The sequence below is a fragment of the Mastigoproctus giganteus genome, chromosome 6 (genome assembly GCF_048544385.1).
Source record: "Mastigoproctus giganteus isolate SK-2022 chromosome 6, ASM4854438v1, whole genome shotgun sequence".
In the NCBI taxonomy this organism is placed as follows: domain Eukaryota; kingdom Metazoa; phylum Arthropoda; class Arachnida; order Uropygi; family Thelyphonidae; genus Mastigoproctus; species Mastigoproctus giganteus.
The window spans coordinates 234,068,898-234,093,859 of record NC_143580.1 but is presented as its reverse complement, the minus strand read 5'-3'; the positions used below and the strand labels follow the sequence as shown (position 1 = coordinate 234,093,859).

The window sequence follows — 24,962 nt, the reverse complement described above, 5'->3', positions numbered from 1 at the left end:
GTGGTTGGTTGGTGGAACAGACTTCCATCCTTTGCTGTGGAAGCTGATAGCCTAAATAAATTTAAGGCTGAGCTGGACATGTACTTGGAATGAACGGAGGGGTGAAATGGGAGCATGTTTTTTTTTTTTTTTGCCTGATGCTGCATAGGCTTGCATCATATGCCTCTACTTATGCTAATATATAATAATTATCAACTATCTGAGCATGATCATCAATAGTCTACCCATCTATGTTAAGTGGTCCAATCTGATTCATCCCTTTCCTTCTAGAGTTTACATAAGTAAAGAACTCTTTGCTGTTTTTCTTTGCATCCCTTTCCAAAGATTTCTCGTAATCTGCCTAACCTTCTTTGTGACTTGATTACAGACAAGCTTATATCTGCCGTAGGCTTCTGTGTCACCTGATAATTTATATGCATCCCATACATTTTTCTTCTCTGCCACAAGTCTCATTAATTCATCTGACATACATTTAGGCCTGAACCTTGAACAGGATTTCTTAGTTGGAATGAAAAGTTTAGTAGCCTCCAAGATTAAGTCCCTGAAGGTTTCCCATTTAGAACTTAACGTTGGTAACATCACCAGTTGATCCCACTGTACAGAATTTAAAAACTGTCCAAGACCCTTGTAGTCACAAAAGCAGAAGCTCTTCCCTTTAGCCTTGATGGTAGTTACATCTTTAAGTAATTCCCATATCAGTACATTGTGATCACTGTCACCTAGTGGTTCATTTATCTACAAATTCTTAATGCATGAATAATCACTGCTAATAATCAGATCAAGAGTATTACTCCCTCTGGTTCCCTCTCGAACGTGTTGCTGTAGAAAACAGTCATCCAATAAATCCAAAAAAGTCTTGCTAGTGTGCAAGTGACCAACCCACAAGTTCAAGTCAATATCTGGAAAGTTAAAATCTCCCTTTATAAGACTCTGAATTACTGGCTCACTATTTCTCTGCACAATTCCTCATTATACTCATCGGATTCATTAGGCCTATAACACACACCAACTCTCATTTTTCCTTTCCCAGTGCCTATGTCACACCAAACAGACTGAACATTGCATTGTCCACCAACATCAATTGGATGCACTTCCTCAGATTGTGTTTCTTAACTAACAGCATAACCCCTCATCCCTTCCTGTCTTGTCTATCCTTTATATACACGTTGTACTCCCCAAATTCTAATTCTGCACTGCTTATTAGGATTAGCAAGGGCACATGATGCAAGAAAGCAAGCTTATATAGCATCAGCCAAAAAACAAAAAACAAAAACCCTATTTCCAGGGCTGGGGAGTAGGAGTAAGAGGTTTTTACAAGAGTAGGAGTAGGAATAAGGAGTAACAAAATATATTTGTTACTCCTTATTCCTGTTATTATATTGTCAAGCTACTAGATGGGGCAGTGTTTATTTAATGATCAAACGTCTTTTGGAATTAAAGCCTCTATTTATTGATATGGCAAATCCTGAAATAACTTTATCTGATCATGAATGGGAAGAAGTTGAGCAGCTTGAAAGATTACTTCGCCACCCATATAATGCGACTTTAAAGTTCCAAGAGTCTTACTTAACACCTGGATCATTCTACAAAGAATGGAAAAGTCTGATGGAATCAAACAGTCTATGGAGCACAGAGAAACTAATTTAATAGAAAATGATATCTTATTAGCAGAAATTTATGTTGATCCAAATTACAGAATTTTGCTATCAGAGGATCAGGTAGCCAGAGGAAAAGCTGCACTACTTGATTTAAGTGAAAAAATAACAGGATTAAAGCAAGAAGATTACGTGGCCTCCCCTGAGCTTGACACATCACCTTCTTCTTCTAGTTCAGAATTTAATGAATGATTTTGAAAAACAGCTTGATCACCAAGAAAAAATAAAAAGAGAGCATTCAAGCTAGTAATACAAATACCAACAAAGGAGAAGCTGCTGCAGCGCTGGAAGCAACCAGTTACGAGAATTTCCGCTTTGATTTCTATCAAGTTTTAACTTTAGTGGAGAAAATAGGTCGTACATCAAAGTTACAGGTGATAGATGCAATAAAAACATATCCACTAATAGTTCAAGATGCAGCCTTTTACATTACTGCTCTACCACCTACCCAAGTCAGTGTTGAAAGGCTGTTTTCAGCACTCAAAATAATAAAATCTGATTTACGTGCTTCATAAAATAAGATTTGATTGAGTCCATACTGCTTTTGAGAACTAACTCGATCTAAAAGACAATGTATAGTTTAGTTTTAACTAGTTTTTTGCTCTTTTTGTATTAAATAAAATTAAAAATGAGCTTATAAGTGCATTGTATTGAATAAATAATGTTTGTATCAAATATATAAATTTGCATTAAATAAAAAAAAATATAGCTACAGCCATTTGAATTCTGAATAGTGATTATCATATAATCATAATGTAATCAGAATTCCAAAAAGTAGACTGATGAGTCATGCGGCAATGACGAAATATTTTTTATTGAGGAGTGGAGCAGGAGTAACATTAAAAAAATTTATCTTACTCCGGAGTAGGATAAGGAGTAACCCCAAAATCACCACTACTCCCCAGCCCTGCTTATTTCACCTATCCAAATGTTTGTCAAGTTCTGCCTTGAATCTATTTAAGCTATCAACTTCTACAATGACAGATGGAAGTTTGTTCCAGCAATCAACAACCTGCTGGCTAAAGGCAAATTTCCACACATCTATTCTACAGCAATCTTTCCTCAATTTGAATTTATGCCCTCTCAGGTGATTATTCTGAACAAGAGGAAGAATCCCATCAGTATTGAGCATTCTCAAGCCATTCAAGGCTTTATACACCTCAATCAGATCACCTCGCAGGTGCCTAGTCTCCAGACACTGTAATTTGCAAAATTTAAGCCTTTCTTCGTAAGAGCAACCCTTTGTTCCTGTTCCATTCACTAATCTTGTTGCCCTTCTCTGTACTCTTTCCAACTGCTCTACATCCTTCTTAAAATTAGGCCTCCAGACCTGTATACAGTACTCAAGGTGTGGCCTGACCATTGCCTTATACAAGGGGATAATCACCTCCTTATCCCTTCTAGAAAAATTCTTGTATATCATTGACAACACATCATGAGCTACTCTTGCAGACTGTCTGCACTGCTCAGAAAACTTCATATCTGCCTTCACAGTTACCCCCAGGTCCTTTTCAATCTCTACCACTGTCAGTGTGGTACCACAGAGTTGATACGTTACTCTGGGATTACTGCTTCCCATATGTAGTACTTTACATTTGTCAATATTAAACTTCATTTGCCACCTCTCAGCCCATCTGCTCAACTTTTCTAGATCCTGTTGCAGCAGTGTACTGTCATTAGTGTCATTAACAACCCTGCCAACCTTCGTATCGTCTGTAAACTTGGACATTAAGCCTGATATACAAAAATAAATAAATAAATTTTCTGTTTATACTCCAGCACGACAACCAAGTCAGTAGAGTTTACAATAAATTGTTAATACAAATATTTATCTTATTTAGTAGTCACGGCTTGAACCTCAGTCCACTCAAGGAAGGCGTGCTATGCACTCTCGCTCCTGACCACTGGTACATCATACCATCATCAATATCAGTTATAAATACAGAAAACAACAATGGACCTAACACTGAACCCTGAGGGACTCCACTAATAACATTAGTCCACGAAGAGCAGTGTCTATTGAATACCACTCTTTCTTCTCCCACTCAACCATCCCTTTATCCATAGCAGCAATTTGCCTCCAATGCCACATTTCTCCAATTTGTGCAGCAGTCTTCCATGTGTAACAGTATCAAAGGCCTTTCTAAGATCCAAATATATGATATCAACGTTATTCTTTGCATCCAGTTCCTTTGTGACTACATCATAGTATCCAATCAAATTAGTCAGACAAGACTTCCCCTTAACAAACCCATGCTGTGTCCGAGCTATAACTGAAGTCTTGTCTAGATGATCCTGCAATGCTTCTTTAACCGGGGCGCCTCCGTAGCCAGGTGAGAAGGAGCAGCAGTGCGCAGCACGCGCTTCTTGATTAGACCGGGGTTCGAGCCCGTCACCACCAAATACGGAGGATGCGGAAAGGTCAAGGAATGACCACCGCACATTCCTGGAGCAATATGGCCTTAGTTGCTAATGCTCCTAAAAACCAACCAAACAAACAGCTTCTTTAACCAGTGCCTCCATTAATTTCCCTGGAACAGAAGTTAAACTAACAGGTCTGTAATTACCTGTGTCTCCCTTTGATCCTCCTTTGTGGATTGTGGTCACATTTGCACATCTCCGTCTTATATCTGTGTGACACCACATCTCTGATAGCCGAACAATATCTGCCTTTGATATGTTGACTAGCACTTCAAGCTCATCAAATTTATTAACTATACTCCTAGCATTGGTGCACGTGCATGTATACATGCACCTGTTTTTCCTCTTATTTACCCTAACACAGCCCATGTATTTATTTGCTCCACTATGACTCCCAACAGTCCTGGAAATCTCCATTGCCTTGCTTTCCATGCTGCTGCTGCTGATTTCAATAGAAGCAGTGCAAGAATCACTTTTTGGCTCTGCCTGTGGCCACTGTTAACCTTTTAGTCTGTGTATCCCCCCCAAGCTACTAGTTTGCCGACCCACCTAACACTGCCTCAATAGCATCAGCAAATTTTCTTGCGCCCTTTCTATTTAAGTGTACCCCATCCCTGTAGAAGCAGTCTATCCTGTCAACAAGCACAGACCAGGCTAAAAAAAATTCTATCCCTTGAGCCTTACACAGTCTCTCAAGAGCCGAATTGATTGACAAAATTCTCACCATATACTCCCTCCTATCGTGTCTGGGCAGAATTGCAAACACTTTCACATTCAACCCTAAGTCGCAACTTTTTTTCAACATTGACCTGTACTTGTAGAGTAAATCTGCAGATCTCTTACTCTTAATGTCATTAGTTCCAATGTGTACAACAATATGACCTTTTGTGCCCTTAAAAGATGATATCTGCTCTACAACATCAACTTTTGCCCCTGGAAGACATACCCTGGTGCTGTTCCACCTATCCTTCTTGCATAGTATATTCCCCATCTCCCTAACAATAGTCACCAACAACATTGATTGATGAGACAGTACTGCTGCGTTAACGACAAAAATAGTGTTACTATTTTTGCTTCAATAAAATGAAAAAAAAGTATGTTTCTTGCTAGACAGATGCCACTATTGCAGATGATTAGACATTCATTTTATGTTCTGACGTTTCATCTCTGGGTCATACTGAAACACCCAACACTTGAGGAAATTAGGATTGTCTTGACAAGTCTGAATGAAGTCTTCACATGATAACCCTTAGTTGCTTCTGCTTTTTTCCTAGGTTATGTGGCAAATTTTGTAGAGATCTTCCTTTTCCCCAAACCTTTGAGCAGGATTTTAAGAATTATCTCCTTATTCATATCCAACTTATCAGGCATCATTCTGAGGGTCACACAACAATCTCTCTTGCCACTTTTGCAAATGTGTCCTCATTTCAAGAAGTTGACAGGTGCTCACTTCTTAGGTCATCGCAAACATCCTCACATCTGTCTTAACTGTTTATACCATTCAAACACACTGGTACAACTTACTATTTCACTAACATAAACAGTTTTTAACATATCATACATTTCTGTTATCACCACCAAATGTTGCAAATTTTCCCAGTTTAAAGATATTCGTTTGTTGCTCCATTGCAAAATCATAACAAGGAGCATTAAGGCTACTAATGAAACTGGCACTCACAACCTGTCAGTCTACTGGACAATCTCTGTACCACCATCTGTTGGAGGAAGTTTGAACTACAATATATCACTTCCATTTATTTTTAACCTCATCTAACATGACCACAACAGCACCAGTCCGGGAACTTTATTGCCACACCCTGTATAACACATAACAGTATTGTGATGTAATATTCAAAAATTTGACTCCAGCACACAACCTCCAATTATATCAATACATGTAGGGAAAAACTGCTCTCAATTTCCAATACTTTTTGAAGAATGAATGGTATTCAAAAATCAGAAGATTACTGTATGTTCATTAATAATACATAGAAAAGATTATTTTCCCAAGGAATGTTATCATTCTTACTTAAAAAAAAAATTCTTTATAAAAATACATCTAACAGAATAAATTTGGATTTTATATTTCCTATATTGGTCAAAGCATTTATTGTATAATTTTCAAAATTTCTAATAGCACATTAGCAGAATCAAAATTCTCCTGATTCCGTTGAATCTTCTTTCTCTAACTGCTAATCACAACCCTCTTCCCACTGTTGCCAGTTATTAAATTTTGAATTATGTCTACTACACCCTGATAATTAGTTAGCCACCACAAATTATAACACAGGATAACAGCCCTTTGCTATGCAACATGTATCAACCTAGAGAAACTTAAAAAAAATACATTAAAAGCAAACAAAACTACAAATATAATAAATAAAAAAAAAATACAGTTCATCCTGCCTATAACATGTGACATACGTTCAAAAAAAATAGCACATAGTAGAAATGTGCACCACAGCATAGCCATTTTCATATAATAGTGAGAAACAGATCAATACTTGTCAACACTTAACCCATTTTCAAATTTATTTTTATAATACGATTGATAAATAACATTACAATTTATTGGAAAAAAAAAAAATTAGCTATTTGTTTACGATGGCTAACCCTTCCTCTAGCAGTAAGGTGACAATCTTTTTTTCTATATTGGGCTAGTTTTTTGAAAGCTTTTTACCCTCTTCTAAAATATGTAATGAATCATAAGATTATCCAATTTTTTTTAAACATGCAACTTCTGCCAACATCTGGAAGCCATGCCAGAAACCATCTTTGCCAAAACTTTAAAATTTCCATTTTTATTTCAATACAGTAGGCCCTCGATTTAACGGACTAATTGGGGGAAGGGGTGTCTGCTATTTCCGAAGGTCTGTTAAATCGAATGTATTTTAGAAACATTAATAACAAGCTTACAATATACAGGATGTATTAAAATGCTATTATAATGTATAAGTATGAATAAACTTATTATAATGTACATTGAGTAATTTATACATGCCACTAAACATCTGTTAAAAATATAAAAATAAATTTACGACAGAAACCAAACTTCATTTTAATTAAACACATCAAAAACTATACTATACAATGTAACTAATGGAGTGTGTCCACCACTTTTGTTTATTATTGTTTTTTCTTAAAGCTCACACAAAGTTGTTTTCAATGTGAACATTAGTTTTTTTCATTTAAATCCATTTTAGAGGGGAAAAAATACTTTAAAATTCTTAAACTCCATTGAATAAAAAGCATTAAAAAAAAACAAAAAAGATACATAATATTCAATATTAACTGAATTGAAAGAATCACAATTTTCAGAGTCAGAAACAACTGCCATATGGAGGGAGAGGTGTTAATTTCTTGCTGGTAGAGGGTTCTGGTGAAACAGGTCCAATTCATGAAGCAGTCTTGAAAAAATCATCAAGCTTCATAATAAGGAAACAAATCAGAGTCTGGTGATGATTCGATATAATGTATGATGTCACTGATATGTTGCCTTATAACAGACAATTTAGGATGATGTCTCACTGATTCTTCGTCTTTGTCATCGTTGTTGCCTCTTGTTCTCAATGAAGAAGATTTTCCGCAATCTCTACCTCAGAAAAAAATTTGATAACCCGGATCACTTCCATGATTTGAGCCACCGATCCACATCATTCTCAGTTGCATTTTTGTTGCCGGCTCTCAGATTTTCGGACATTTCTCAGAAAAGTGTCCCGAAAATCTGAAAATCGAAATCAGTCCATTTCAGGTTCTACGTCGTACAACAACTTCTTCCAAGAATTGGCCAAGGTAGTAATCTTCGTATCTTTCCATGTAGCTGCTAAGTTGAAGACAGCAGATCTGATGTTGTATGCATGTAAATTTTGCAGTGTCCTGGTGCCTCTTGTATCTTCTGTTTCTTTCAAAAACTCCTTCTTATACAACCTCTTACATGCAATGATTACACCGTGATCCATTGGCTGTATCAGTGAAGTAGTGTTAGGAGGCAGAAAAACACATTTAATTCTCCCATCCCTGCTAACTAACCTCTCAGCATTAAGGTGAGCAGGTGCATTATCTAGCAGTAAAACAGCCTTTATTTCATTAGACAGAATTTTCAGCATATCTATCTGATAGCATCACACATCAGACAAATGTGCTGTCTGATGTGCAACACTATCAGATATAAATAGGCTCTAAATTTTTCCTTTAGGATAGAAATTTTTTGTCCGTTAAATCCAAAGTCTGTTAAATCAAGGGCCTACTGTATTTAATGCATTTCTTTTTTTTGAAAGAAAAATTAAAATAACAGAAAAAATAAAATATATTTTTTTTCAATCAATGCTTATGGTAAGGGTAGTTAGAATATGCATGTATAGTAACTACATATAAATTTTTACATACAAAATATACAATACACACTTACAGACAACTATAAACTGAAAGTACACTGGTGAGAAAAAGTTCAACATGGTAAAACATGGTTTCAAGTGCATAAACTTGAATTTTCAGGCACCTGATGGCAGACAAGTACAGTCAGTTCTGCTATTAATGCGGTAAATATGTTCCTAAAAATCTCCATGTTATGGTATTTCGTGCATTAAAAACAACAGAGCTTATGAGAAAATCAGATAGGGGCAGAGCACTCAAAAAAAAAGGCCAGTCTGTTAAGCAAAACACTAAAAAAGTTAGAAACCCAATAAAATTTCTAACAGTTTTAACATCTTAAATTTCTAATAAATAAATATTAGAGTAAATAAAGCACTTTACCTTGACAAGATATGAAGTTTGCTTGATTGATATTTCTGTTCACTGACATTTTCTTTTCTTTTTGAATTGTAAAATTTAAAACAGTAAAAAAGATAAGTAATCAATAATGACAAACATGGCACGCACAAATTGCACAAGTGAGATACGGAGTAACAAGTTTACAAAGCTTAAAAAATAGGAATGAAGAGAATTCTGAAAATTTATGTTTTTTATATGATTGGAGATTTAATGGAAGGTTAAACATTTCACCATAACAACGTAAAAACCGATAGAATTCCAGCTAGTGGTATCATTGCAAATGCAATAAGATCGAGTTTACTACCCGTTTATAATAGATTGCACTAACAGAAAAGTCCAATAAACCAGGAACTGCAAATTGTTTGTTTTATGGTAGTAACCTCCAGAAATGTGCTCCTCTGCTCGTGCTATCACGCCTCACGAAATTTCGGTTAGAACAAAAAAATGTGAGCTCCTGAAAACACGAGTCGGAATACAATACATAATACAGCAAATGACAACAGTGTGTCTCCGACCAATAGAACTAAAGTAAATGGAAAATGATATTAAGAGTAAGAGATCTGCAGATTTACTCAACAAGTACAGTCAGTCCTCGTATAGTACGATAGTTGTGTTCCTAGAAACCCTCGTGCAATGCAAATCAATATAAACAACAGGCCCTATGGGAAACATAGGGTTAGGTGCTGACCACCCAAGATTGAACACACATTTCTAACCAAAACATTACCAAACAATAAATAATCGTAATAAAATACTTACGTATTTTATTACGACTATTACGTAATAAAATATTGCTAATGCTTTTGCTTCTATCGTAAGCAAACTTGTTTTTTGTTTGATTTTCTATCCAAACAGATGACAGCCGTTCCATCTCTTCCAATTCTTTGTGTCTTAATCTAATGGATTTTAATTACACTTTGAGTTGTTCCTGCTAGAAAGTTGTTTTTATTTTCTCTGCATTCTTTGTAATTCTCGGCGTTGCCTCCTTTAGGTCTGTAGCACGTGCAATATCACATGGTCTTTCATTTCGCTCAAAGCGTTTCACAATTTCATATTTTTTCTCTATCGACAGAGGCGGACTGGCCATAAGCTTTACCGGGGAAACCCCGAAGGCCGGTGTGATTTTGGCCATAAACCATAGTATGAGGCCACTATAAATTTTCCCGGGTAAGAATTTTTGACCCAGTCCGCCTCTGTTTATCGATATTGCTTTTCTTTTTCTCTCTGAATCTGCAGTGTCTTCACCAGGACGCTTCCTTTTCACACCTTTTAAATATTTTACTCATTTTTAGGAAATAAAGCACAATTACAAAACAAGGAGGCACACTTGATACACATAAACAAAGCTGCGTGCATGTAGCAACTGAATAAACAACATTGTAAAGGCAGAGATTAACACCTCACATTTTACTAAAGCACATTTCTAGGGTTACGACCATAAAACAATAAAAACAATTTCCAGTTGCGTTCCTGCTAGTGAAATCTGTTATAAACTGGTAGTAAACTCAATCTAATTGCATTTGCAATTATACCGATAGCTATTGTGTTGGTTTTTATGTTATTATGGTGAAATGTGTTTCCCCTTCACTGATATAAAAAACAAATACATTTTCAGAATCTTCTTTTCATTCCTATTGTGTTGCGTTCGGTTGGGGTGATTCTGCATTCGACTGCCATTTCTTGTAAACACCAAGGCAAATCGTGCATAAGCAAATTCGATTCGTGTTATATAAGATATTGTTCCACAATTTATAAATCGTGTATGATCGAATTCGTGTAGTGTAAACATGTTTTATACGAGGACTAAAAGTCAGGGTTAAATGTGAAAGTGTCTGTAATTCTGCCCAGACACGATAGGAGGGAGTATATGATGAGAGCCTTGTCGATCAATTCGGTCCTAGAGAGATTGTGCAAGGCTCAAAGGGCAGAATTTTTTCAGCCTGGTCTGTGCTTGTTGACAGGAGAGACTGCTTCTACAGGGATGGGGAACACTTAAATAGAAAGGGTGCAAGAATATTTGCAGATGCTATTGAGGCAGTGTTAGGTGGGTCAGAAAACTGGGGGGATACAAAGACTAAAAGGTTAACAGTGGCCGCAGGCAGAGGCAAAAGTGATCCTTGCACTGCTTCTATTAGAATGAGCTGCAGCATGGAAAGCATGGCAAAGGAGATTTCCAGGACTGTTGGGAGTCATGGTGGAGCAAATAAATACACGGGCTTTGTTAGGATAACTAAAAGCAGAAACAGGTGCATGTATACTTGCATGTACACCAATGCAAGGAGTATAGTTAATAAATTTGATGACCTTGAAGTGCTAGTTAAGACATCAAAGGCAGATATTGCTGGGATATCAGAGATGTGGTGTCACACAGATATAAGCAGTGCAGAATTGGAATTTGGGCAGGACAATGTGCACAAAAAGGATAGACAGGACAGGAAGGATTATTCTGTTAGTTAAGAAAAACAAAATCTAAGGAATTGCATCCAATTGATGTTGGTGGACAACACAAGGTTCAGTCTGTTTGGTGTGACATAAGCACTGGGAAAGGAAAAATGAGAGTAGGTGTGTGTTATAGGCCTAATGAACCTGATGAGTATAATGAACAATTGTGCAGAGAAATAGTGGGCCAGTAAATCAGTCTTATAATGGGAGATTTTAACTTTCTAGATATTGACTAGAACTTGTGGGTTGGTCATTCGCACTAGCAAGACTTTTTTTGGAATTACTGCATGACTGTTTTCTACAGCAGCATGTTCGAGAGGTAACCAGAGGGAGTAATACTCCTGATAATCTCCTGATAATGTTGAATTCTAAACGGGAAGCCTTCAGGGGCTTAATTTTGGAGGCTACTAGGCTTTTCATTCCAACTAAGAAATACTGTTGAAGGTTCAGGCCTAAATGGATGTCAGATGAATTAATGAGGCTCGTGGCAGAGAAGAAAAATGTAAGGGATGCATATAAATTATCAGGTGACAGAAGCCTATGGCAGATATAAGCTTGTCTGTAATCACGTAATCAAGTCACAAAGGAGGTTAAGCAGGCGAAGGCAGATTACGAGAAACCTTTGGCAAAGGATGCAAAGAAAAACAGCAAAGAGTTCTTTACTTATGTAAATTCTAGAAGGTAAGGGATGAATCAGATTGGACCACTTAACATAGATGGGTAGACTACTGATGATCATGCTCAGGTAGCTGATAAACTGCTGCATGTTTGTTCTACAGATACTTCCATGAGCACTGTTCTTCTGAATTGGCTTCCACTCTCTTTCAAAACAAACCGAGCACGTGCCGCCACCAGCCAACATCCATTTACTGTCCAACTTCAACCTCACAGAACCAACTTTTCATCTTCCTCATTTATTCATTCAACTGCCATTTTCTGGAACAACCTTCCTTCGTACGTATTTCCTGAAACTTACAGTCTACAGAAGCTCAAGTGTAATGTAAACAAATATCTTCTTTCGTCTTCTCAACCTCAAACCCATGCACAGTACTAAGTACTACAGGTTCTAATACCTCTCGTGTTTGCGGTTTTCATAAAAAAAAAAAAAAAACTGAATACATATTTTGCATCTACATTCAAACACGGGAGTTATTCAATGAAGGGAATGCCAGAAGTTTATCAAACTCTAACAGCGAGCTAAGTGATTTTGTAATAACTGACAGCAAAGTGGAGGAGAAATTGTTTAAATTAAAAATAAGGAAGACACCTGGGGTGGACGGGATCTATCCAGTTATATTAAAGGAGGCAGCAAAGGAAGTAAGCAAACCCTTAGTCATAATTATGAAAGCTTTCTTGGACTCAGGGGAGGTCCCAATGTACTGGAGGTGTGCAAATGTATCACCAATTCACAAAGGGAGCTCAAAAGGTGACACAAGTAAGTATAGACCTGCTGGGTTAACTTGTGTTCCAGGGAAAATAATGGAGTCACTGGTTAAAGAAGCATTGCAGGATCATCTAGACAAGACTGCAGTAATAGTTAAGACACAGCATGGGTTTGTTAAAAGGAGGTCTTGTCTGACCAATTTGTTTGGATACTATGATGTGGTCACAAAGAAACTGAATATCAAAAATAATTTTGATATCATATACTTGGATTTCAGGAAAGCTTTTGATACCGTTGCACATGGAAGACTGCTATACAAACTGGAGAGGTATGGCATTAAGGGCAAGTTGCTACAATGTATAAAGGGATGGTTGAGTGGGAGACAACAGAGAGTGGTAATCAATGGAAACTGCTCTTCATGGACTAATGTTATTAGTGGAGTTCCCCAGAGTTCGGTGCTGAGACCATTGTTGTTTTGTGTATTCATCAATGATATTGATGAAGGTATATCAGGATTAATGTCCAAGTTTGCAGATGATGCAAAGGTTGGCAGGGTTGTTAACGACAGTAAAGACAATATGCTATTCCAACTGGATCTAGACAAGTTGGGCAAATGGGTTGAGAAGTGGCAACTGAAGTTTAACATTGAAAAATGCAAAGTACTGCATATGGGTAGCAATAACCCAAGAGAAACGTACCAAATATGAAGTTTGCTGAGTGGTGTGCACGGGCTGCCAAGGCAGGTCATGGAGTCTCGTCAATGATATATAGGAATTTTGCTAGCAGGAACAGGAAGGTGATTATCCTGTTGTACAAGGCAATGGTCAGGCCACACCTAAAGTACTGTGTACAGGTCTGGAGGCCTTATTTTAGGAAGGATGTAGAGTTGCTAGAATGAGTACAAAGAAGGGAAACAAGATTGGTGAGGGCAACAAAGGGGTGCTCTTACCAAGAAAAGGCTTAAGTTCTGCAAATTGCAGCACCTGTACAGTATGCATCTGCGAGGTGATCTGATTGAGCTGTATAAGGTCTTGAATGGGTTGAGCAAGCTGAATGCTGATGGGTTATTCCTCTTGCTCAGATTAAGAACCTGAGGAGGATTAGATTCAAATTGAGGAAAAACAGTTGTAGAATAGATGGGCAGAAATTTACCTTTAACCAGCAGGTTGCTGATTGGTGGAACAGACTTCCATCTTTTGTTGTAGAAGCTAATAGCCTAAATAAATTTAAGGCTGAGCTGGACAAGCATTTGGAACGAATGAATGGATGAAATGGGAGGGGTTTTTTTTTTTTTTTTTTTTTTGGCTGATGCTGCATAAGCTTGCTTTCTTATCTTATGCCTCTGCTAATGCTCTCACACATTTCACGTTTAACATTTTTTAAGCTTTGTAAACTTGTACGTATTGCTGTGCAGGTCACTACATTCCGCTTGGTGCTGGGTTTTGTGTTCACCTAGCATTATTCGCAGGCGAAATCACGTTGCGAAAATGTGCGTTATAACAGACTGACTGTATCAAATGAATGTAACTTGAAACACATGTTGTAAGATTTGCATGTTACAGCAGGATGAGCTGTGTGTGTGGGGGGGGGGGGAGAGAGAGAGAGAGAGAGAGAGAGAGAAAGATATGCACAGTACCAAAAAACATCTCTCATTTCATCCAAAATAACAGCAACTCGTGGATAGGATTCTGCTACCAAACTAATATTGCCATATGTCAATATGTGATGAAGATTAGGCAGTTCTTGCTCATTCATTCCTAAAGAATCAGCATGAGGAATTATATTCTCTACAATATCTTTGAGAAGTTCTTGCTCACTAAAGGAGGCCATTTCAAAATGTACACGTGTTGTTTTTGCTTGGGATACCATGAGCTCCTTGACCTTATTAAGTCTCTTCTCTCGCACATCTGAAAAATAAACAGATGTTAGGAAAAATTCATCCCTAAGTCCTAACTTCGCTATATATGGGGGGGAAAAAAACTGTTCACCAAAAGTATTTTATAATAAATTAGTTTACAATTTATTGTATAATGATTATATATAAGTACAAAAGGTTTGATCAAAAAGTTCAGTGAACGTTGCAAAAAAATTTTTATTCAATAATAAATGTTTACATTATTGGCATTCTTCAATATAACCATTCTGAAACTACACACTTGTTCCATTGCACCTGCCAATGATCAAAATATTTTTGGAAGTCATCTTTTGTGAATGCCTAAAAGCATTTTCACAAAAATTATTTTCCTTTCATGTCCTGTTTTCATTTTTAGAATAGCCAACAGTTGCATAGTTCCAAATTAGGCAACAAGGTGGGTGTGGCACAACAGAATAATTTTTTTTAGGTCAAAAATTGCCAAACAGCAAGTGATATAAACATGACACAATGTCACTGTGAAGAAGTCAACCAAAGATTGTGCAAAGCTCAAGGGGTAGAATTTTTTTCAGCCCAGTCTGTACTTGTTAACAGGAGAGACTGCTTCTACAGGGATGGGATACACTTAATAGAAAGGGTGCAAGAATATTTGCTGATGCTATCGAGGCAGTGTTAGGTGGGTCGGAAAACTGCTAGCTTGGGGAGATACAAGGACTAATAGATTAACAGTAGCCACTGGCAGAGGTTAAAGTGATTCTTGCACTGCTTCTATTGGAATGAGCAGAAGCCTGGAAAACAAGATGCAGGGTATTTCAGAGACTGATGGGAGTCATTGCGGTACAAGTAAACACATAGGTTGTGTTAGGGTAGCTAAGAATAGGAACAGGTGCATTTTTACTCTGATATGGTGTCACACAGATAATAAATTATCTGTGTGACACCATATCAGAGATGTGGTGTCACACAGATATAAGGAATGCAGAACTGGAATTTGGGGAGGACAATGTGTACAGGAAGTTTGTTTGTTTGTTATTTGGATTTTAGGAGCATTAGCAACTAAGGCCATATTGCTCCGGGATATGCGGTGGTCATTCCCTGACCTTTCCGCATCCTCCGTATTTGGTGGTGAGGGGCTCGAACCCCGGTCTAATCAAGAAGCGTGTGCTATGCACTGCTGCTCCTTCCCACCTGGCTACGGAGGCGCCGGCTGTACAGGAAGTGTAGACAAGATAGGAAGGGAGGAGGGGTTATAACATTAGTTAACAAACACATAAAATCCAAGGAAGTGAAGCCAGTCGACATCACTGGACAGTAAAGTGTCGAGTCAGTTTGGTGTGACATAAGCATTGGGAGATCAAAACTGAGAATAGGAGTGTGTTATAGGCCTAATGACTCTGATGAGTATAATAAGGAACTGTACAGGGAAATAGAGTGAGCCAGTAAATCAGAGAGTCTTATAATGGGGGATTTTAATTTCCCAGATATTGACTGGAATTTGTGGGTTGGTCACTCACACACTAGCAAGGCTTTTGTGGATTTATTGGATGATTATTTTCTACATCATCATGTTCGTGAGGCAACTAGAGGGAGTAATACTCTTGATCTGATTATCAGTAGTGATTCTTCATACATTAAGAATCTGTAGATAAAGGAACCGCTAGGTGGCAGTGATCACAGTGTGCTGAAGTGGGATTTACTCAAAGAGGTAACTACCATCGGGGTAAAGGGAAGGTTTTTGCTTTCGGAAAGGTGACTACGGTGGTCTGAGACAGTATTTAAATTCTATATGGTGGGACCAACTGATGATGTTACCAACAGCAAATTCAAAATGGGAAGCATTCAAAGAATTTATCTTGGAAGCTACTAGGCTGTACATACCAACTAAGAAATATTTTTCACGGTTTAGGCCTAAATGGATGTCAGATGAATTAATGAGACATGTGGTAGAGAAGAAAAATGCATGGGATACATATAAATTAATGGGTGACATGGAAGCTTATGATAGATATAAGCTGGTCTGTAACCAAGTCACAAAGGAGATTAGGCAGGCAAAGGCAGATTATGAGAAATCCTTGGCAAAGGATGCAAAGAAAAATAACAAAGAGTTCTTTACATATGTAAACTCTAGAAGGAAAGAGATGAATCAGATTGGTCCACTGGATATTGATGGTTCAACTGTTTGTTATTTGGTTTTTACGAGCATTAGCAACAAAGGCCATATTGCTCCGGGGATATGCGGTGGTCATTCCCTGACCTTTCCGCATCCTCCATATTTGGTGGTCATGGGCTCAAACCCCGGTCTAATCAAGAAGCGTGTGCTATGCACTGCTGCTCCTGCCCACCTGGCTATGGAGGCACCATGGTTCAACTGTTGATGATCCTGCTCAGGTGGCTAACAAACTAAATGAGTATTTTGCATCTACATTCACCCATGAGGAGTTATTCAGGGAGGGGAATGCCAGAGCTGAGTTAAACTCTGCCAGTGAGCTTGATGATTTGTAATAGCTGAGAGGAAAGTGGAGGAGAAATTGTTGAAGATAAACATAAAAAAAGGCGCCTGGGTTCTAACCAGTTATATTAAAGGAGGCAACAAAGGAAGTAAGCAAACCCTTAGCCATAATTATGAGCTTCTTTGGACTCAGGGGAGGTACCCATGGACCGGAGATGCAAACATGACCCCAATTCACAAAGGAGGATCAATGGGCAACACAAGTAATTATAGACCTGTTAGTTTAACTTCTGCTCCAGGAAAATTAATGGAGGCACTGGTTAAAGAAGCACTGCAGGATCATCTAGACAAGACTTCAGTTATATCTCGGACACAGCATGGTTTTGTTAAGGGAAAGTCTTGCCTGATCAATTTGATTGGATACTATGATGTGGTCACAAAGGAACTGGATGCAGGGAATAACTTTGATATCATATATTTGGATCTTAGAAAGGCTTTTGATACTGTTGCATATGGAAGACTGCTGCACAAATTGGAGCAGTGTGGCATTGGAGGCAAATTGCTGCTATGGATAAAGGGATGGTTGAGTGGGAGAAGACAGAGAGTGGTAATCAATGGACACTGCTCATTGTGGACTAATGTTATTAGTGGAGTCCCTCAGGGTTCAGCATTGGATCCATTGTTGTTTTCTGTATTTATAAATGATATTGATGATGGTATATTAAGCTTAATGTCCATGTTTGCAGACGATACAAAGGTTGGCAAGGACACTAATGACAGTACGCTGCTGCAACAGGATCTAGAAAAGTTGAGCAAATGGGCTGAGAGGTGGCAAATGAAGTTTAACATTGACAAATGTAAAGTACTGCATATGGGAAGCAGCAACCCCAGAGTGATGTACGAAGTCTGTGGTACAATGACAGTGGTAGAGAACGAAAAGGACCTGGGGGTAATTGTGCAGGCAGATATGAAGATTTCTAAGCAGTGCAGACGGTCTGCAAGAGTAGCTCATAGTGTCTTGTCAATGATATACAGGAATTTTTCTAGCAGGGATAAGGAGGTAATTATCCCCTTGTTGAAGGCAATGGTCAGGCCACACACCCTGTGTACTGTATAGGTCTGGAGTCCTCATTTTAAGAAGAATGTAGAGCTGTCTGAACGAGTACAATGAAGGGCAACAAGATTAGTGAATGAAACAAAGGGTTGCTCTTATGAAGAAAGGCTTAAATTTTGCAAATTACAGTATCTGGTGACTAGGCACCTGCGAGGTTATCTGACTGAGGTGTAAAGCCTTGATTGAGCATGATGATGATGGAAATCTTCCTTTTGCTCAGAATAATCATTTCAGAGGGCATAAATTCAAATTGAGGAAAGACTGATGTAAGATAGATATGCAGATATGCCTTTAGCCAGCAGGTGGTTGGTTGGTGGAACAGACTTCCATCCTTTGTTGTTGAAGTTGATAGCCTAAATAAATTTAAGGCTGAGCTGGACAGGTACTTGGAACAAATGGACGGGTGAAATGGGAGCATGTTTTTTTTTTTTTTTTTGGCTGATGCTACATAAGCTTGCTTTCTTGAATCAAATGCCTCTACTAATGCTAATGCCACTATTTTTTGAGTCTTTAGAATGGAATGAATCTCAACCATTTTAAAACTTCTTCGTAGTAGGCTGCATAAGGAAAAATGAGAGTAGGTGTGTGTATACAGAGACAGAGATGAAGTAAACATTGGCAGTGAGCTAGATGATCTTGTAATAATTGATAGTAAAGTGGAGGAGGAATTGTTGAAGATAAATACAAGAAAGGCAGCTGAGGTGGATGGGATCTATCCAGTTGTATTAAAGGAGGCGGCAAAGGAAGTAAGCAAACCCTTAGCCATAATTATGAGAGCTTCCTTGGACTCGGGGGAAGTACCCACAGACTGGAGATGTCCAAATGTAACCCCAATTCACAAAGGAGGATCAAAGGCTGACACAAGTAATTATAGACCTGTGAATTTAATTTCTGTTCCAAGAAAATTAATGGAGGCACTGGTTAAAGAAACACTGAAGGATCATCTTGACAAGAATTCAGTTATAGCTCAGACACAGCATGGTTTTGTTAAGGGAAGGTCTTGCCTGACCAATTTGATTGGATACTATGATGAAGTCACAAAAGAATTGGATGCAAGGAATAACTTTGATATTATATACTTGGATCTTAGAAAGGCTTTTGATACTGTTGCACATGGAAGACTGCTGCACAAATTGGAGCAGTGTGGCATTGGTGGCAAATTGTTGCTATGGATAAAGGGATGGTTGAGTGGTAGAAGACAGAGTGGTAATCAATGGACACTGCTCATCGTGGACTAATGTTATTAGCGGAGTCCCTCCGGGTTCAGTGTTGGGTCCATTGTTGTTTTCTGTATTTATAAATAATATTGATGATGGTATATCAAGCTTAATGCCCAAGCAGTGCAGACGGGCTGCCAGGGCAGGTCAGAGTCTTGTCAATGATATATAGGAATTTTGCTAGCAGGTACAGGGAGGTGATTATCCCGTTGTACAAGGCAATGGCGAGGCCACACCTTGAGTACTGTGTACAGATCCGGAGGCCTCATTTTAGGAAGGATGTAGAGGTGCTAAAACGAGTACAAAGAAGGGTAACTAGATTGGTGAGGGGAACAAAGGGGTGCTCTTACCAAGAAAGGCTTAAGTTCTGCAAATTGCAGCGGTTGGACACTAGGCACCTGCAAGGTGATCTGATTGAGGTGTATAAGGCCTTTAATAGGTTGAGCAAGGTGAATGCCGATGGGATTCTTCCTCTTGCTCAGATTAAGAACCTGAGGGGGCATAGATCCAAATTGAGCAGTTGTAGAATGGATGTGCAGAAGTTTGCCTTTAGCCAGCAGGTGGTTGATTGGTGAAACAGACTTCCATCTTTTGTTGTGGAAGTTGATAATGTAAATAAATTTAAGGCTGAGCTGTACAGGCATTTGGAATGGGGGGGGGGGTGATGAAATGGAAGGTTTTTTTTTTTTTGCTGATGCTGAATAAGCTTGCTTTCTCGCATTGTATGCCTCTACTAATGCTAATGCTAATTAACAGTGAAACTTTGTGGAATGATTTCTCATAATGCCATCCTCTATTGACAAAAAGTGCAATCAGCACGACTGCATTATTTGGCAATGTGGGGATGGCATTAATGTGCACTTTTGACTGTCGTGCCTTTTTTGGCCTTTCAAACCACTACAAAACTGTGTTTTTTTGTGTTTTTTTTTAATCACAGCATTGGGCATTTCATGTGTTTCTGTGGCTTACATTCCAAGTTCATAACAAAATTTAAGATTCACACATTGTTGAAATTGTCATTTCCAGTATATGCAACAAATGAGAAAAACAAGTGTTCACTCAAAAGTGACTGTCCACTAGACTGATGTGTAAAACTTGGTATGCACATGCTCAAAAGATTTGAAGTCCCACTAACAATCCTTTAGCTACTGATATGCATTTAAGAATTACAAGATCATTCACCAAACTTTTTAATGAAACCTTGCACCATAAGGCAAGTTTCCCTGGCTGATGGTGATACTTTTTTTGTGTCCAAGATATAGGGAAAGCAACAACCATAAATTAAAACTTGGTGTACTGAGACAATCTCTGAGAAAATAAATTGATGCCTTAGAGGGAAAATCTGAACTGGAGGCTCAGAGATCCAGTGTCTACTTTGATAATAAACATAACATTTTTGAGCCTACAGCAAACACACTCAAAATCAAAATTCAATGAAAGTCTATTATTACAAGTATGGCCTAAAACAGAATCTGCTATAAGAAGTATTATTAATATACTGTTAATAACAATAAATACGGAGAAATTCTATGGTTAAATATAATGTACTATATACATTATGTTTCATATAATGTATGTAGTACATTATACCATATTGTTGTAGTTCAAATATGTAGTACTACATATTTGAACTACAACAATATGTAATTTGTAATTTTTCTTGGACATTTCTTCAAATATGCCTCTCATTTAATCTTAACCATATTGATGCAATTTGGCATAAAATATTTCTTTATTATGAAATTTTAAACAAGAAATGAATTGTTTTATTATGAAATATTTTTTTGGTGGGCATTTAATAACTAGTATATTGTAGTATTTTTAGTAAATAAATAGTTTTAAGAGTCCTAATCATATAGGTTAACTTATTTTTGTATTTAGCTAAGTATTTAAAAAACTACAGCAACTTTGACTGTTAAAAATACATATAACATGAAAGGGATGAAAGGGTCCTGGGGGTGGTTGTGCAGGCAGATATGAAGTTCTCTGAGCAGTGCAGACGTGCTGCAAGAGTAGCTCATGGTGTGTTAATGATATATAGGAATTTTTCTAGCAGGGATAAGGAGGTGATTATTTCCTTGTAAGGCAATGGTCAGGCCACGTCCAGAGTACTGTACACAGATCTGGAGGCCTCATTTCAAGAAGGATGTAGAGCTGCTGGAACGAGTACAGAGAAGGGCAACAAGATTAGTGAATGGAACAAAGGGGTGCTCTTACGAAGAAAGGCTTAAGTTTTGCAAATTACAGTGTCTGGAGACTAGGCACCAGCGAGTTGATCTGATAGAGGTGTATAAAGCCTTGAATGGTTTGAGCATGCTCAATGCTGATGGGATTCTTCCTCTTGCTCAGAATAATCACCTGAGAGGGCATAAATTCAAATTGAGGAAAGACAGATGTAGGATAGACGTGCGTAAATTTTCCTTTAGCCAGCGGGTGGTTGGTTGGTTGGTGGAACAGACTTCCATCCCTTGTCATGGAAGTTGATAGCCTAAATAAGTTTAAGGCTCAGGTGGGCAGGTATTTTGAACGAACAGAGGGGTGAAGTGGAAGTGGTTTTTTTTTTTGGCTGATACTGCATAAGCTTGCTTTCTTGCATTAAATGCCTCTACTAATGCTAACATGTCATGACTAACAAAATTGTCATTAACAATTCACCTGACGGTTATGGCCTTTTTCCTTGTACTTGCTGTTACAGAACATTCTCTAGCTGATGGTGATACTTTCTGTGTGCTAGATACAGAGAATGTGACAACCTGAAATTAAAACTTGGTGGAAGGGAGGATGGGGGAATAGAATTATAAGGGAAACCAGAAATATATTCTACAATAACGACAGATTGAAAAAAACCAATGTCTGCCAAGTGGATTACGACAAAGCACTGGCTAAGAGGTAAGACTGCATTTAGAATATGATAAAAGAATGGTGAGATATTTGAATACCGTGTTTAGGTCTGGAGCCCACACCTAAGAAAACAAGTTCAATGAAGAGCAACCAGACTGAGGGGTGCTAATGGTGTCCATATAAAGAATGGCTTAGAAGACTGCAAAGCTTGGAATTAAACATCTTATGGGGACCTGATTAATGTATATAAGGCTCTGAAGGAGGTCAATAGAATTAACAAGGGAAGTATATTTTCACTGGCAAGAGAAACAAGAACTAAGTCAGAAATATACAATTTTAGGGAGTAAAAGAATACTGAATCTCATGATGTTTATCTTCAGGCAGCATGTTGCAGATCATTGGAATAAACTGCCTGCCATGGTGGTCAGGGCTGCGAGTTTGGTAATATGCAAAGTGGAATTGGATACTCACTTTTTGGTGATGGGAAAGTGTGGATGATTCAGACTCTTCCCCCTGCCCCACACATTCCTTGTTTTTGGAAGATGTAGAAAAAGTCTGCTTTCTTTCAGTCTCTGACTTCAAAGTGTTAAATTTTTTGGAGGGTACGTCATGCATTGTCCATACTAAAAATATTGTGTTACTGTCAGTAAACTCTAAAAATAATTCTGCATTTTGTATAAAATTTCAGCAATTATGATTTTTTTTTTTTTAAATTAGTGTTTATAAATTTTTTTGGGTGTATATACACCATGCACTGCTCATACGATAGTATTCAAGAAAAATGTCTTTTTGCATTTATGTTAACAAAATACTGACTGTACTGTGTAATAATTCTATACTATTATTGTACTTCAAAACTTGTTGAATTTGTAGTGAACCTAAAATACTTACTGTTTATACATTTATGCGATATTTTATTGTTTGAAGACTTACCTGGGGTGGATGGGATCTATCCAGTTATTTTAAAGGAGATGGCAAAGCAACTAAACAAACCCTTAGCCATAATTATGAGAGCATCCTTGGACCACGGACTGGAGATGTGCAAATGTGTCCCCAATTCACAAAGGTGGATCGAAGGGTGACACGAGTAATTACAGACCAGTTAGTTTAACTTCTGTTCCGGGTAAAATAATGGAGTCACTGGTTAAAGATGCATTGCAGGATCATCTAGACAAGACTGCAGCAATAATTCAAACACAGCATGGGTTTGTTAAGGGAAAGTCTTGTCTGACAAATTTGATTGGTTATTATGATGTGGTCACAAAGGAACTGGATGCAAAAAATAATTTTGATATCATATACTTGGATTTCAGGAAAGCTTTTGACACTGTTGCGCATGGAAGACTACTGTACAAATTGGAGCAGAATGGTATTAAGGGTAAGTTGCTACAATGGATAAAAGGATGGTTAAGTGGGAGAAGACAGAGGGTAGTAATCAATGGGTGCTGCTCTTCGTGGACTAATGTTATTAGTGGAGTCCCACAGGGTTCAGTGTTGGGTCCACTTGTTGTTTTGTGTATTTATCAATGATATTGATGAAGGTATATCAGGCTTAATGTCGAAGTTTGCAGATGACACAAAGGTTGGCAGGGTTGTTAATGACAGTAATGGCAGTGTGCTACTGCAACAGGATCTAGATAATTTGGGCAGATGGGCTAAGAAGTGGCAACTGAAGTTCAACCTTGACAAATGCAAAGTACTGCATATGGGTAGAAGTAACCCCAGAGAAACGTACCAACTGTGTGGTACTACACTTAAGGTGGTAGAAAATGAAAAAGACCTGGGAGTAATTGTGCAGTCAGATATGAAGTTTTCTGAGTAGTGCAGACAGGCTGCTAGGGCGGGTCATGGGGTTTTGTCAATGATATATAGGAATTTTGCTAGCAGGGAAAAGGAGGTGATTGTCCCTCTGTATAAGGCAATGGTCAGGCCACGCCTTGAGTACTGCGTACAGGTCTGGAGGCCTCATTTTAGGAAGGATGTAGATTTGCTTGAGCGTGTACAGAGAAGAGCAACACGATTGGTGAGGGGAATGAGGGGATTCTCTTACCAAGAGAGGCTTAAGTTCTGCAAATTGCAGTGGCTGGAGACTAGGCACCTGCGCGGTGATCTGATTGAGGTCTATAAGGCCTTGAATGGGTTGAGCACGCTGAATTCTGATGGGATCCTTCCACTTGTTCAGATTACCAACCTACGGGGACATAAGTTCAAATTAAGAAAGGACAGATGTAGAATAGATGTGCGGAAATTTGCCTTTAGCCAGCGGGTGGTTAATTGCTGGAACAAACTTCCATCTGTCGTTGTAGAAGTTGATAGGTTAAATAAATTTAAGGAGGAACTGGACAGGCATTTGGAGGGAATGGTGTGATTTTTTTTTTTTTTTTTTTTGGCTGATGCTGCATAAGCTCCTACACTTGCTTTCTTGCATCATGTGCCACTACTACTACTACTACTACTTCATAATTAAATTTTGGCTGATTGTGACTTTGGTAAACTCATTAGGTATTGTCAGAATGTAACTGAACTATATCCAAATTTTTCATCTGGTCCAATTGAGTCAAAAAAAAAAAAACAATAGTTTTTTTTTACTCCATTAGGTGTTAGATGTTTAAAACAGTTTTAACAGGATAAATGAATTAAATTAGATCCCCAAAGGAATATGCCCATAACCTTGGTTTGCAAAGTTTCTTAGCTTCATCACTTTAGTAGTGGTAAACAAATTATTTCTGATACTGTATGCTACTTGCTTCCTAGAATCATCAAGAAAGTAAACAACATCAGCCAGAAGGGGGGGGG

At 38.0% G+C, this 24,962-nt stretch overlaps 1 protein-coding gene across 2 annotated transcripts in view; it reads right to left on the bottom strand.

Moving 5' to 3' along the window:
- LOC150085096 (ADP-dependent glucokinase) overlaps positions 1-24,962 on the bottom strand; it is a 46,085-nt gene that overhangs the window by 5,512 nt on the left and 15,611 nt on the right. The window contains exons 4-5 of one of the 2 annotated variants that reach the window (XM_090375769.1): positions 14,304-14,579; positions 12,084-12,105 (exon numbers count right to left, since the gene is read on the bottom strand). In XM_090375769.1, the coding sequence (XP_090231895.1) occupies positions 12,084-12,105; positions 14,304-14,579 (298 nt within the window). The remainder of the gene's footprint in view (positions 1-12,083; positions 12,106-14,303; positions 14,580-24,962) is intronic. The other variant, XM_090375768.1, reaches the window with a different exon arrangement.